Source organism: Mastigoproctus giganteus, chromosome 5 (assembly GCF_048544385.1).
Source record: "Mastigoproctus giganteus isolate SK-2022 chromosome 5, ASM4854438v1, whole genome shotgun sequence".
Classification (NCBI taxonomy): Eukaryota; Metazoa; Arthropoda; class Arachnida; order Uropygi; family Thelyphonidae; genus Mastigoproctus; species Mastigoproctus giganteus.
The window spans coordinates 57,916,555-57,932,771 of NC_143579.1; the positions used below are offsets into that span (position 1 = coordinate 57,916,555).

A 16,217-nucleotide genomic window follows, 5' to 3' on the forward strand; every position below is an offset into this window, starting at 1 on the left:
GCTTGTCCAGATTACTCTTAATTAGTTCAAGCTTTGGAGTTATAAACGTGGTGGGATTGTCAAAAGTGTTTGTATAGCATCACATTTGGTGATCACTTTTGTTTTTGTGCCTGTTTGCATATGCTGAGTGCATCAATAGTAAAGGAAACACATTTGAAATTAAAAAAATGTTAATGGAAAGCAATGCACCAAGAAAGTATATTTTATGGTTTAAGAGGAAAAAGAAAGTATTCACAACAGAGATGCCAACATCTACATATATTTTTGTAGAATGTATCAAATTTTACTATTTTATAATTTATCATTAGCATTAGTAGTGGCAAATGATGCAATAAAGGAAGCTTATACAGCATCAACCAATAAAAGACATTCCATTTCACCTATTTATGTCCTTCAGTACTTTGTCTAGTTCTTTTTCCAATACTTAGTCCAGAACAAACTTACAACATCGGATGGAAGTGAAGTTTGTTCTGGCAACAAACACTTGCTGGCTAAAGGCAAACTCCTGCACATCTATTCTACAACCATCCTTCCTCAACTTTAATTTGTTCTCCCTTATGAGCGTAGTCTGAGAAAGAGGAAGCATGCCATCAGCATTGAGCTTGCTCAATCCATTCAAAGTTTTAAACACTTCAATCAGATCATTTTGCAGGTGCCTAGTCTCATATGCTGCAATTTGCAGAACTGAAGGCTTTCTTGGTAAAAGCATCCCCTTTGTTCTCCCATTCAAGGCAGAACTTGACAAACATTTGGAGCTAGTGGATAGGTGAAATAAGGGTGGGTTTTTTTTTTTTTTTTTTTTTGGCTGATGCTATATAAACTTGCTTTCTTGCATCATGGGCCTTTGCTAATGCTAAGTATTAGAACAAGTTCCCTCACCAGTCTCGTTGCCCTTCTCTATATTCATTCCAGTAGCTCTACCTGCTTCATAAAACGAAGCCTGCAGACCTGTATGCAGTATTCAAGATGTGGCCTGACCATTGTTTTATACAATGGAGTACACCTCTTTATACACCTCCTTATCCCTGCTAGCTAGCAAAATTCCTGTATATCATTGACAAAACCCCATGAGCTGTCCTGGCGGCCTCTCTGCATTGCTCAGGGAACTTCATATTCAACTCCATAATTACCTCCAGATCTTTTTTATTTTCCACTACCCTGAGTGTAGTACCAGTACCTCAGTTTGGTACGTTGCTCTGGGGTTACTGCTACCCATATGCAGTACTTTGCAAATGTCAATGTTAAATTTCTATTGCCGTTTCTCAGCCCATCTGCCTAAAATTTCTAGATCCTGTTGCAGTAGCATACCATCTCTGTCATTAACCACCCTGCCAACCTTTGTATTATCTGCAAACTTGGACATTAAGCCTGATATGTCTTCATCATTGATAAATATAGAAAGCAACAATATAGAAAGAAAAAAATTCAGTATCATTGACAAATATAGAAAACAATGTACCCAACACCAAACTCTTGGGGGACTTCACTAATAAGATTAGTCCAAGTAGAACAGCAGTGTCTATTGATTACCACTCTGTATTCACTTACTCAACTATCTCTTTATCCATAGCAGCAACTTGCCCTTAATGCCCAAGTTGCTCTAATTTGTACAGCAGTCTTTTATGTGCAACAGTATCAAAAGCTTGATTACAGACTAGTTTATATCTACTGTAGGCTGATAATTTATATGCATCCCATTCATATTTCTTCTCTGTCATGAGTCTCATCAGTTCATCTGACATCTATTTCGGCCTATACCTTAAAGAGTTAGTATGAAAAGCATTAGCATTAGTATTAGTAGAGGCATATGATGCAAGAAAGCAAGTTTATGCAGCATCAGCCAAAAAAAAAAAAAAAAAAACATGCTCCCATTTCACCCTTCTGTTCGTTCCAAGTCCTGTCCAGCTCAGCCTTAAATTTATTTAGGCTATCAACTTCCACAACAAAGGTTGGAAATCTCTTCCACCAACCAACTACCCGCTGGCTAAAGGCAAACTTCTGCACATCTGTCCTATATCTGTCTTTTCTCAATTTGAATTTATGCCCTCTTAAATAATTATTCTGAGCAAGAGGAAGAATTTCATCAGCATTGAGCATGCTCAAACCATTCAAGGCTTTATACACCTCAATCAGATCACCTTGCAGGTGCCTAGTCTCCAGACACTGTAATTTGCAAAATTTAATACTTTCTTCGTAAGAGCAACCTTTACATTTGTCAATGTTAAACTTCATTTGCTAACTCTCAGCCCATCTGCTCAACTTTTCTAGATCCTGTTGCAGCAGCGTACTGTCATTAGTGTCATTAACAGCCCTGCCGACCTTCTTATCATCTGCAAACTTGGACATTAAGCTTGATATACCATCATCAGTATCATTTATAAATACAGAAAACAACAATGGACCCAATACTGAACCCTGAGGGACTCCACTAATAACATTAGTCCACAATGAGCAGTGTTCATTGATTACCACTCTCTGTCTTCTCCCACTCAACCATCCCTTTATCCATAGCAGCAATTTGCCTCCAATGCCACACTGCTCCAATTTATGCAACAGTATCAAAAGCCTTTCTAAGATCCAAATATATGATATCAGAGTTATTCCCTGCATCCAGTTCCTTTGTGACCACATCATAGTATCCAATCAAATTGGTCAGGCAAGACTTTCCCTTAACTTTCCCTCGATCCCATGTTGTGATCGAGCTATAACTGAGATCTTGTCTAGATGATCCTGCAGTGCTTCTATAACCAGTGCTGCCATTGATTTTCCTGGAACAGAAGTTAAACTAACAGGTCTATAATTAATTGTGTGGCACTTTGATCCTCCTTTGTGAATTGGGGGTCACATTTGCACATCTCCAGTCCATGGGTACCTCTCCTGAGTCCAAAGAAGCTCTCATAATTATGGCTAAGGGTTTGCTTACTTCCTTTGCTGCCTCCTTTAATATAACTGGATAGATCCCATCCACCCCGGGTGCCTTTTTTTTATGTTTATCTTCAACTATTTCTCCTTTACTTTCCTCTCAGTTATTACAAAATCATCCAGCTCACTGCCAGAGTTTAACTCACCTCTGGCATTCCCCTCCCTGAATAACTCCTCATGGGTGAATGTAGATGAAAAATACTCATTATGTTTGTTAGCCACCTGAGCAGGATCATCAACAGTTGAACCATCAATGTCCAGTGGACCAATCTGATTCATCCCTTACCTTCAAGAGTTTACATAGGTAAAGAACTCTTTGTTGTTTTTCTTTGCATCCTTTGCCATGGATTTCTCATAATATGCCTTTGCCTGCCTAATCTCCTTTGTGACTTGGTTAAAGACCAGCTTATATCTATCATAGGCTTCCATATCACCCATTAATTTTTATGAATCCCATGCATTTTTCTTCTCTGCCACATGTCTCATTAGTTCATCTGACATCAATTTAGGCCTTAAACCTTGAACAATATTTCTTAGTTGGTATGTAAAGCCTAGTAGCTTCCAAGATAAATTCTTTGAATGCTTCCAATTTTCAATTTACTGTTGGTAACGCCATCAGTTGGTCCCACCGTATAGAATTTAAATACTGTCTCAGACCACCTTTACAAAAGCAAAAACTCTTCCCTTTACCCCTGATGGTAGTTACCTCTTTGAGTAAATCCCACTTCAGCACACTGTGATCACTGCCAACTAGTGGTTCCTTTATCTGCAGATTCTTAATGCATGAAGAATCACTACTGATAATCAGATCAAGAGTATTACTCCCTCTAGTTGCCTCCCGAACATGCCGATGTAGAAAACAATCATCCAATAAATCGATAAAAGCCTTGCTATTGTGTGAGTGACCAACCCACAAATTGCAGTCAATATCTGGGAAATTATACTCATCAGAGTCATTAGGCCTATAATGCACTCCTACTCTCAATTTTGATCTCCCAATGCTTATGTCACATATATAAAAATATAATATAAATATTTTATATTTTTATGGTTGTATTTTATTTTTCTATTTAAATATTAAAACTATAGGGATGCTCTTATGAAGAAAGGCTTAAGTTTTGCAAATTACAGTGCCTGGAGACTAGGCACCAGCAAAGTGATCTGATAGAGGTGTATAAAGCCTTGAATGGTTTGAGCATGCTCAATGCTAATGGGATTCTTCCTCTTGCTCAGAATAATCACCTGAGAGGGCATAAATTCAAATTGAGGAAAGACAGATGTAGGATAGATGTGCAGAAATTTGCCTTAAGCCAGCGGGTGGTTGGTTGGTGGAACAGACTTCCATCCCTTGTCGTGGAAGTTGATAGCCTAAATAAGTTTAAGGCTCAGCTGGACAAGTATTTCGAACGAACAGAGGGGTGAAGTGGAAGTGGGTTTTTTTTTTTTTTTTTTGGCTGATGCTGCATAAGCTTGCTTTCTTGCATCAAATGCCTCTACTAATGCTAATGCTATTTTTACAATTATAATATAATTGGGAAAAGACTTTACGTGATTTCTACCCATATGGTAAAATTTATACTTATATATATTAATATATAAAGTGAAAAAAAAAAAGTGAGGAAGATAGAGAGTGATAGGAGGAGGATAGAAGGTAAAAAAATATATGTATAATAAGAGATAAATAATTACAAAATTAACAAAATAGGGATGTCGCCACACAATTTACAAAACTGGTCTCTCTTCCAGTGTCAATGGCTAGGATTGCAAAATAGCAATGTATCTTCATTTCTGATGTAAATCACAAACCAAAGGGTAAAAAACATATACATAACTAAAAATGAGAATAAAATTTTGTTACCATAATAAATGAAAATGAAAATAAATTTTTTAAGCAAAATAAATGAAAATGAAAATAAAATATTTGTAAACAAATTAAAATTTTTTTTTCAAGGATTAAAAGTTTTTTTCCTTGAAAATGGATTTTCCAGTTGACACTACGAAAATTAGAAATTAAAAACTGGAGTCAACAACAGAAATTTCTAGAAACATAGTCTAATCCAGGTAAAAGTAGAGAGATCTGAAAACTTAGCAGAAACTTAGCCTTAAAAGAGAGAAAGAGACTTGAGATAGGCAAAGTTGCAAGCAATAGCTTGCAGAAAAAGTGAAATACAGATATAAAATTAAACAATAGTGGCACCTGGAAATGAATTTTAAACCAGAATTTATAAGAGTAAAAAACATGCAAAAGAATGGAAAAATAACTTACATTATAGAGGCACATGAGGAAAAGGTGGCAACACAACTGTACGCAAGAAAAAACAAAACCAAAATTAAATAACATGTGCCAGTGTCTCTACAGTGCCAATGCCTGTCCAATTGTATAGCCAATGTCTCTACAATGTAAATTATTCTTTCCATTCTTTTACATGTGTTTTGCTCTTAGAAATTTCTAGATTCTAGTTTTAAAATTTATTTCCAGATGCCACTATTGTTTAGTTTTATATCTATATTTTACTTTGTTTGCAAGCTGTTTCTTGCAACTTTGCTTATCTCGTCTCTTGCTCTCTTTTTAGGCTACTTGCTTTTTACTATGGTTTCAAATCTCTTTATCTTTACTTGGATTAGAATAATAAGTTATGAAATTTCTACAAGCACATATGCTTGTAGAAATTTCATAACTTATTATTCTAATTTCTGTTGTTGATTCCAGATTTTAATTTCTCATCTTCATAGTATCAACTGTAAAGATCAAAAGCCATTTTCAAAAAATGCCCTTTTAATCCTTGTAAAAAAAATTATTTTCATTTTCATTTATTTCAGTAACAAAAGTTTATTCTTATTTTTATTTATGTTTATGCTTTTTACTCTTTGGATTGTGATTTACATCAGAAATGAAGACACATGTTGCTGTTTTGCCTGCAGTCCTGGCCATTGACACTTGATGACAGGCTGGTTTTGTAAGTTGTGTGACAAGATCCTTATTTATCTCTTATTATACATATTTTTTTTTACCTTCTCTCCCCTTCTATCAATCTCTATCTCCTTCATTTTTTTTTTCACTTTATTGTCCATGCTCTGCATAGGTTTAGCATTTGCTGCCTTTGACTGCACTAGACTACTTTCTCATTTATATCCCTTCTTGTTTCCACTTTCTTGTATATATATATATATATATATATGTATATATAACACAAACCCTTTCTTGTGTATATAACACAAACCCTTTCTTGTATATATAACACAAACCCTTGCTTGTATGTATAACACAAACCCTATATGTATAGGGTTTGTGTTATATAAGTTTAATAAAACCTATTTGTTAAGAATTTTCATGTGGTATAATAATGTTATTTTATTAAATTATATATATATAGTATAAATTTTTGGCGAATTTTTACATTCTTCTTAGTCAGTGTATGAAGGATTTGTTATTATAACTTTTAATATTTGCTTTCTTGAAATTCAGATATGAAAAAAGTAAAAACATAAAATCATTATTTCATTAAGTGTTACACTCCATTTTACATTCTTTTCAAATTAGTCTGTGTTGTGCTATGCTGACTAATGAAGTGACTAATACATTTTTAAATAATAAAAATGTATGTCACTTCTGATTTGTTAAATGTTAACAATAAAGAAAAATAGCACTTGCCTAATCAGTATTACATGCAGGTTGTAGTGCATTTTTTTATTTTTCTGTAATTTATTTTCTACACTTATAAATAATACAATGCTCACATATAAAGTTGATAAATTTTAGGTTTTCAAGCTTAACAGAAAGCCTCTTCATATTTACTTTTTTAGTCTTGCTGTTTCCATAAAGATGAATATCCTTTTATTTGCACCAGCACTTTTCATTCTCTTACTAGCTACAGGCAGTATCAAAAGTACTCTAATGAATATTAGTGTATGTGGACTTGTACAGGTGAGATTTTAATATGAAAAAATGCAGTTTTCAGAGAAATGTCCCATATTTTCAGTGAGAATTGTTTAATGGTAACAAATTAATAACCACTTTCTTAGAAGTTCTGATTACTCATGAATGGTTAATTGAAATGAAATGAATAACCTATATTGTGAAAACTTTTAATTGCCATTTTTTTTTTTTTTTGCTAATTAGTATTTCTTAATTTAATATTATTAAATTAAGAAATAAAAAATAAAAATAAATTTTCTGTTTATACTCCGGGACGACCAAACGGTCAGAGGAGTTCACAACATAGACAGAATAGAAGAAACAGCACCGTATTCAGTAGTCACGGGCTTGAACCCCAGTCACTCAAGGCACGTGTACTTATGCACCCGCGCGCCTGACCACTAGGCTAAATACTTGGACTCAGGGGAGTTACCCATGGACTGGAGATGTGCAAATGTGACCCCAGTTCACAAAGCAGGATCAAAGGGCGACACAAGTAATTATAGACCTGTTAGTTTAACTTCTGTTCCAGGAAAATTAATGGAGGCACTGATTAAAGAAGAACTGCAGGATCATCTAGAAAGACTTCAGTTATAGCTCGGACACAGCATGGTTTTGTTAAGGGAAAGTCTTGCCTGACCAATTTGATTGGATACTATGATGTGGTCACAAAGGAACTGGATGCAGGGAATAACTTTGATATCATATGTTTGGATCTTAGAAAGGCTTTTGATACTGTTGTATGGAAGACTGCTGAACAAATTGGAGCAGTGTGGCATTGGAGGCAAATTGCTGCAATGGATAAAGAGATGGTTGAGTGGGAGAAGACAGAGAGTGGTAATCAATGGACACTGCTCATCGTGGACAAATGTTATTAGTGGAGTCCCCCAGGGTTCAGTGTTGGGTTCATTGTTGTTTTTTGTATTCATTAATGATATTGATGATGGTATATCAGGCTTAATGTCCAAGTTTGCAGACAATATGAAGGTTGGCAGGGTTGCTAATGACACTGATGACAGTATGCTGCTGCAACAGGATCTAGAAAAGTTGAGTAGATGGGCTGAGAGGTGGCAATTGAAGTTTAACATTGACAAATGTAAAGTACTGCATATGGGAAGCAGCAATCCCAGAGTAATGTATCAACTGTTTGGTACTACACTGACGGTGGTAGAGTGAAAAGAACCTGGGGGTAATTGTGCAGGCAGATATGAAGTTTTTCTGAGCAGTGCAGATGGTCTGCAAGAGTAGCTCATGGTGTCTTCCCAACCTCAGTCTACTCAATGATATACAGGAATTTTTCTAGCAGGGATAAGGAGGTGATTATCCCCTTGTATAAGGCAATGGCAGGCTACACCTTGAGTACTGTATACAGGTCTGGATGCCTCATTTTAACAAGCATGTGAGTTGTGGGAACGAGTATAGAGAAGAGCAACAAGATTATTGAATGGAACGAAGGGTTGCTCTTACGAAGAAAGCCTTAAGTTTTGCAGTTTACAGTGTCTGGAGACTAGGCACCTGCAAGGTGATCTGATTGAGGTGTATAAAGCCTTGAATGGTTTGCACATGCTCAATGCTGATGGGATTCTTCCTCTTGCTCAGAATAATCCCCTGTGAGGGCATAAATTAAAATTGAGGAAAGACAGTTGTTGGATAGATGTGCGGAAGTTTGCCTTTAGCCAGCAGATAGTTGGTTGGTGGAACAGATTCCATCTTTTGTTGTGGAAGTTGATAGCCTAAATAAATTTAAGGCTGAGCTGGACAGGTATTTGGAATGAATGGAGGGGTTGAAATGGGAGCGGTTTTTTTTTTTTTTTTTTGGCTGATGCTGCATAAGCTTGCTTTCTTGCATCATATGCCTCTATTAATGGTAATACTAATTAGCAAAACAAAAGTATTTTAATGATCATATTATCTTTGAAATATGAATATGCAATATCTGATGTTCATATTCCATCAGATTAGGTGAATGCATTCACAATTGCAAGTTTAAAATTTTATTTAGAACTTCTTTCATTATATCCATTGAATTCACATAGTAAAATGTTTGTTAAATTTTTATTAAATGTTAATTTTGTTAGAAACTATAGACTACAAATTATTTTGAAGAATTATAAATCTGAGTTTCTCAAATTTGGATGTCATTAGATTTTTTTTTTTTTTTTTTTTTTCTTCCAGCAAATTGTGTTTTATGTTGGTAACTAAAAGTCTTGAATTGCATCAACAGAACCTCAGTACTTTTTGGTTATGTTTATAATTGAAAAATTGTAATTGATTATAATTGATTTGTTTGTTTTTTTAAAATTCTTTAATAATCTCACAGTATAGGGATATGTAGGGTGTTCTTCCTACTTTGTAAAATCAACTTTTTGTTAAATTAAACATTACATTATTACATTTCAGATGCATTCAGTTTTTTCTTTTTAAGATGAGTAATTATTTCAAATTATTTTCATTTAATTCTACATTTAATTATTTTAATGTGGCATTCTAAATAGATATATTATAAAAGTATTACCACCACTATGATAATGACATTAAATCCTTTTAGGGAGCTGTGGTTGTAAATTGGAGATAGTGCCTCCACTAACTCCAAAGTACAACCACAATGTTCTAAGAACATCATCTCCTATAGGAAATTCTACCTGCTGCCATTTGAAGGCTGACTAGTAGCCTCCATCTCCTGCATCATGTGACTAAGAAGGTTTCAATTATGCATTGAATTGCAACTACATCTCTTTTTAAAAACAATATTAGTTTTACATTAACTCATGGATAATAGTCATTTCTAAAATGAGCCCAAGCCTGTTATTGTCACTAGAGGGAACAGAGCTTCTTCAAGACAGAAATTTATAACACAGTGAAGTATTTATTTCAAAATATTTTATCTCTGATTTGTTCCCTTCAAAGGGAACAAAATATGCCTTATGCCTTTAAAATATTGAAAAACTTATTCAAAGATCACACTTGAGAGAAATGTGCAAAGAACTCATTAGAGAAAATATTCAGTGATCCACACCAGAGAAAAAATATAAAAGATATTGCTTTTAGATGCGTTTATTTTGTGATCAAACATAAGTAAAAAAAGTAAGCAAGCAGCAGCAGCAGCTTACTGGTCTGGTTTTGAAATGGTTTGTTTCTTTGTTATTTGGTTTTTAGGAGCAGCATTAGCAACTAAGGCCATATTGCTCCGGGATATGCAGTGATCATTCCCTGACCTTTCCGCATCCTCCGTATTTGGTGGTGACGGGCTCGAACCTCGGTCTAATCAAGAAGCTTGTGCTATGCACTGCTGCTCTTTCCCACCTGGCTATAGAGGCACCTGAGGGAAATGGACCATAATCTGCCACGCTGGTCCGCAGTGCAGGTTGACCGTATTTAGCAGTCAGGGGCTTGAACCCCAGTCTACTCAAAGAGCGTATGCTACTGCACTCCAGCTCCTGATCACTTGGCTACGGACGTCTAGCATGATGTATACTAATTCTAATGCAAATTCTACTCACTATAAAAAAAGAAATTTTAGTAATATTAGTGATGTGGGTTCTATAGAGCATAAATGAAGTGTAATCATTTCAATAACAGCCGAAGTTACTATACATTAGTTATACATCAAAGGTAATACTAGAAATTTGCTACTGGTAAAATAAAACATAACTTTCAGACAAAGCTGTACTAATTGTAACAATACAGGAAATGTTTTGGGCTTGCTGTGGAATCCTTTTTCTAAAGATAAGAAGTTTAAAGAAGATACTGATTATGTGAAAAAAAAGAAAAAAAACATGAAGGAATGAAATGAACACCAATAATGCCCTAACTTTGCATAACAATCACTTTGTAGTTTGAATTGTTTAGACCGTGCTGGTGAGTGATGGTTTTTCACTTTCCAGAGGTGAGCAGAAAGCTGAAGGACATTGTGTGCTCTTGAAAGTAAGTTTTATCAGTGATAAAACTGCAGATGGGACAAGCTTCTTTGGAGAAATTGGAAAGAGGTGTGTGGTTTTCCTTTTAGCTTTTAATGCTAAAAGGAACTGCCACACAACTCTTAAATATGCTTCTAGATTCAGTAGTGTAGCTAAGGTGTCATCGACACCCAGGGGCAACAGGCCTTCCTGGTGCCCCTCAGTGTGATAATATAATGTGATAGATAATTTCTTCAATTTGTGCCACTGAAGCTCAGCACCTGGGGAAACTGCACCCCCATCGCTAAGCCTCTGTCTGGTTGTATTCTTTTCTGGATTTCATGTTGTTTGGGTGATTGTATTGGTTCCTCTTTGTCAACCTTTGCTGAAAGGTAACAAAACAATGTGTATATATCTGGCTCATGTTTGGCATTATTGCTAGGCTGAGATGAATCAGAGAGAAGCTGAAGCTGCTTATGAGGACATCTGAAATACTGGAAAGACAAGCCTGCATTGCCGTAGCTGGTGATGTTGGATTTATTTTATTTTTATTTTTTTTGTAAAAACATGATTTTTGAAGGTGTTGACCCAGATTTTATCAGTAATAAAATGAGCAATTGATGAAACTAGATCAGCATCGTAAAAAACATGATTTTCAAAAAACACCCACCAGCATCTATTTCAGCAAATCTAATTAATTTCTATTCATTTGATTAATTAGTTAATTGCAAATTTCTATTTGCAATTAATTAATCAAATAATTGTTGAAATTCCGTCTATGCAATAAAATGGACTGTTGTGAAGAGATGAAGATATCCCTTGGAAAGTACATACAGAGTTGAAATTCCAGTTTTTTTTCTCAAACTTTATTTAGCTTTGCAAAGATGGATTTCATTTTGTGTTATTCAAGTTTCTGAGAATGTTGGGTTTTTTTTTTTTTTTTCGTGGTTTAGTTGGAAGAACCTTAATTTTAAAGGCTTGACTACTGCTTCCATAATCATGGATAATAATAATTCAGTATGAGATGTCCTTTTAAAACAACTTTTTTGATGTTTTGTAACTGTATCAATATTTGGGAAATTTGCTCTTATTCTCCCAGAAACTCATAGGCACAAGCAGGACAGTTTACTATACCTATAATATTTCGCAATAGAATTCTTTGATTTTGCATTTGTTATTTTTGCCCTGTAGAGTACAGCATCATTCAGTAAAAAAGGAACAGCATCATTGTGAACTTCACTTGGTTACAGAAGAAACAGACCTCTTAAGCAATTTTCATATTTCACACTGATTGACTGAAAGTCCTGTTATCAAAAGAAATATGTGCCTGTGGTTGTCTGGTTCAGGAGCTCTAGCAACATTGACTCTGAACTGGATCACTGCTTCAGCCGTTTTTTCAGTTGAAATAAGATTTTTTCTTCTTAGATTGCTTCATAATCTATTCAGTTCTTCAAAGCACTGACATAGTATTTTTACTTAACATAGCTTTGTTGGTGTACATTTTTTCAAAAATCTGAGATTTTGCATGCTTTAGCATGTTTAAAGGAACTTTAGCAGATATATGAACTTGGAACACTTCTTAATAAAACAGAAGTGGCTTGCCAACAGAAGTCGAAGCAATAATTCAGACACAGCATGGGTTTGTTAAGGGAAAGTCTTGTCTGACAAATTTGATAGGATATTATGATGTGGTTGTTGTTGTTGTTGTTGTTGTTGTTGTTGTTATTTGGTTTTTTAGGAGCATTAGCAACTAAGGCCATATTGCTCCGGTGCGGTGGTCATTCCCTGACCTTTCCGCATGTTCCGTATTTGGTGGTGACGGGCTCGAACCCCGGTCTAATCAAGAAGGGTGTGCTACGCACTGCTGCTCCTTCCCACCTGGCTACGGAGGCGCCTATGATGTGGTTACAAAGGAACTGGATGCAAAAAATTATTTTGATATCATATATTTGGATTTCAGGAAAGCTTTTGACACTGTTGCGCATGGAAGACTATTGTACAAATTGGAGCAGAATGGTATTAAGGGTAAGTTGCTACAATGGATAAAAGGATGGTTTAGTGGGAGAAGACAGAGGGTGGTAATCAATGGGTGCTGCTCTTCTTGGACTAATGTTATTAGTGGAGTCCCACAGGGTTCGGTGTTAGGTCCACTGTTGTTTTGTATATTTATCAATGATATTGATGAAGGTATATCAGGCTTAATGTCGAAGTTTGCAGATGATACAAAGGTTGGCAGGGTTGTTAATGACAGTAATGGCAGTGTGCTACTGCAACAGGATCTAGATAATTTGGGCAGATGGGCTAAGAAGTGGCAACTGAAGTTTAACCTTGACAAATGCAAAGTACTGCATATGGGTAGAAGTAACCCCAGAGAAATGTACCAACTGTGTGGTACTACACTTAAGGTGGTAGAAAATGAAAAAGACCTGGGAGTAATTGTGCAGTCAGATATGAAGTTCTCTGAGCAATGTAGACAGGCTGCCAGGGCAGGTCATGGGGTTTTGTCAATGATATATAGGAATTTTGCTAGCAGGGAAAAGGAGGTGATTATCCCTCTGTATAAGGCAATGGTCAGGCCACGCCTTGAGTACTGCGTACAGGTCTGGAGGCCTCATTTTAGGAAGGATGTAGATTTACTTGAGCATGTACAGAGAAGGGCAACAAGATTGGTGAGGGGAATGAAGGGATCCTCTTACCAAGAGAGGCTTAAGTTCTGCAAATTGCAGTGGCTGGAGACTAGGCACCTGCGCGGTGATCTGATTGAGGTGTATAAGGCCTTGAATGGGTTGAGCACGCTGAATTCTGATGGGATCCTTCCACTTGTTCAGATTACGAACCTAAGGGGGCATAAATTCAAATTAAGAAAAGACAGATGTAGAATAGATGTGCGGAAATTTGCCTTTAGCCAGCGGGTGGTTAATTGCTGGAACAAACTTCCATCTGTCGTTGTGGAAGTTGATAGGTTGAATAAATTTAAGGAGGAACTGGACAGGCATTTGGAGGGAATGGTGTAATTTTTTTTTTTTTGGCTGATGCTGCATAAGCTCATACATTTGCTTTCTTGCATCACATGCCACTACTGCTACTACTATTTTGTGCATGCATAGATGAGAAGATTTCATTTATTTACAAGCTTAATTGCTTAAACATGTATATCACTACCAGTATTTATAGGTTTAGGATTCCTGATTTAGTAGGTTGCACTTAGAATATTAAAGCTAATGTGTGTGTGGTAGGTGTCACACTTCATCATGCATTTGGGAGAATTGTTGTATAAATAAATTAATATATAAATATACTTCAGAATGGTCATGTAGAATCAGAGGAGCTTACAACTTCAACTGCCATTAAAGAGTGGAACACATTTTAATTGGTGTCATATAAAATAATTTGGTGTATCATGTATAAAGGTTTTAAGAATGTTTTGAAATACAAAGATAAAAAAAAAAATTGAAACATACAAATACTGCATATGAAACAAAGCAATTGTTTATTTGTTATTAAGCATCATACTGGACTTCCTTAAACTCCTCATGTTATCAACATCCTGGATTTAGTTATGAGCATTCAAAAATTTATTTGTGATAGTTATCAGGAAGAAAATTCAATTCAGATCTTTGGGAATAAGCTGCAATAAAAAAAAAAGGAGAAATATAATAACAGACACTCTCCACATCACATCCAATTCATGGCTGCTGACCCATGTTTTATGTATATGTGTGCAAGTACAATTAAAAGTTTATTTACCTTATAAAGTTATGAAAAGAAAATATGTGATATCAGTTGATCTAAGTGGTAAAAAAGTTTGTTGTAATACACTCTAGCTCATACTGGGTCTTCCATTCTTACTGACTAATCCTGTGGGATATGTTACTCAAGCTTTCAATCTTGGAAGGATATTTCTTTACCAGTGGACTGTCAATTGGCGATTTCTTCCAGAAGCAATATTCTTGAGCAGATATTTTCATATTGCCTTACTCTTACTTCATTTAACATTAATACTTTTCTTTTGCTGGCGTTGGATGAGGTAAGTGTTAGAATAGCTTCACTTTATTTTATAATTTTTGTTGGTATTGAATACATTTCATCTCAGGGTTGTTTTGAGTAGTGTGTGGGTATTAAAAAGTCTTTGAAACATTTGTGGGAATTAATAAACTATTTGCTTACTCTTTTATTAAAATAAATTTTATGTATATATTTTGATATGGCCACGTAAGGGTCAGAAGCGTTTAAAAACTAGAGTGAATGCAAAATCAGTAGCATCATGTATAGCATTCATGTGGGCTAGAACTGTAGTCAACTCAAATGTGTGTTCTTTTGCACCCTTACGTTTGACCACTTCATTATGGCATTTGATGCAACTTGCGGGATCTCAGAAAATGTTTTTTAGATAACAGTCTTTATACTTTAGGGACAGTTACAATTAAACGTTAAGAATAAGTAAAGAGATAGCTTTTTTGTTCTAAGTGCATACTAAAAGTTTCATACCTATTAAGAAATATTATTCAAGGTTTAGGCCTAAATGGTTATCAAATTAACTAATGAGACTCGTGACAGAGAAGAAAAATGCATGGGATGCCTATAAATTATCAAGCAACTCAGAAACCTATAGCAGATATAAGCTAGTCTGTAATCAGGTCAAAAAGGAGGTTAGGCAGGCGAAGGCAGATTACGAGAAATCTTCGGCAAAAGATGCTAAGAAAAACAGCAAGGATTTCTTTACTTATATAAACTCTAAAAGGAAGAGGATGAATCAGATTGGTCCACTTGATATCGATGGTTTGACTTTGATGATCCTGCTCAGATAGCAAACAAACTGAATGAGTATTTTGCATCTACATTCACACATGAGGAGTTATTAAGGTTTGAAAATGGCAGAAAGTTATCAAATTGCAGCAGGGTGCTTAATGATTTTGTAATAACTGAGAACAAAGTGGAGGAGAAATTGTTGAAGTTAAACATAAGAAAGGCACCTGGGGTGGATGGAATCTATCCAGTTATATTAAAGGAGGCAGCAAAGCAACTAAGCAAACCCTTAGCCATAATTATGAGAGCATCCTTGGACTCAGGGGAGGTCCCCACGGACTGGAGATGTGCAAATGTATCCCCAATTCACAAAGGAGGATCGAAGGGTGACACGAGTAATTACAGACCAGCTAGTTTAACTTCTGTTCCGGGTAAAATAATGGAGTCACTGGTTAAAGATGTATTGCGGGATCATCTAGACAAGACTTCAGCAATAATTCAGACACAGCATGGGTTTGTTAAGGGAAAGTCTTGTCTGACAAATTTGATAGGATATTATGATATAGTTACAAAGGAACTGGAGGCAAAAAATAATTTTAATATCATATATTTGGATTTCATGAAAGCTTTTGACACTGTTGCGCATGGAAGACTATTGTACAAATTGGAGCAGAATGGTATTAAGGTAAGTTGCTACAATGGATAAAAGGATGGTTGAGTGGGAGAAGACAGATGGT

The 16,217-nt window shown here is 35.5% G+C and overlaps 1 protein-coding gene across 1 annotated transcript in view; it reads left to right on the forward strand.

Annotated features, from left to right (window-relative positions):
- The window catches only part of Alg3 (Alg3, alpha-1,3- mannosyltransferase), a 75,039-nt gene that overhangs the window by 43,281 nt on the left and 15,541 nt on the right, over positions 1–16,217 (forward strand). The window contains exons 5-6 of the mRNA XM_090374561.1: positions 6,727–6,847; positions 14,559–14,761. Coding sequence (XP_090230687.1) covers positions 6,727–6,847; positions 14,559–14,761 — 324 coding nt within the window. The remainder of the gene's footprint in view (positions 1–6,726; positions 6,848–14,558; positions 14,762–16,217) is intronic.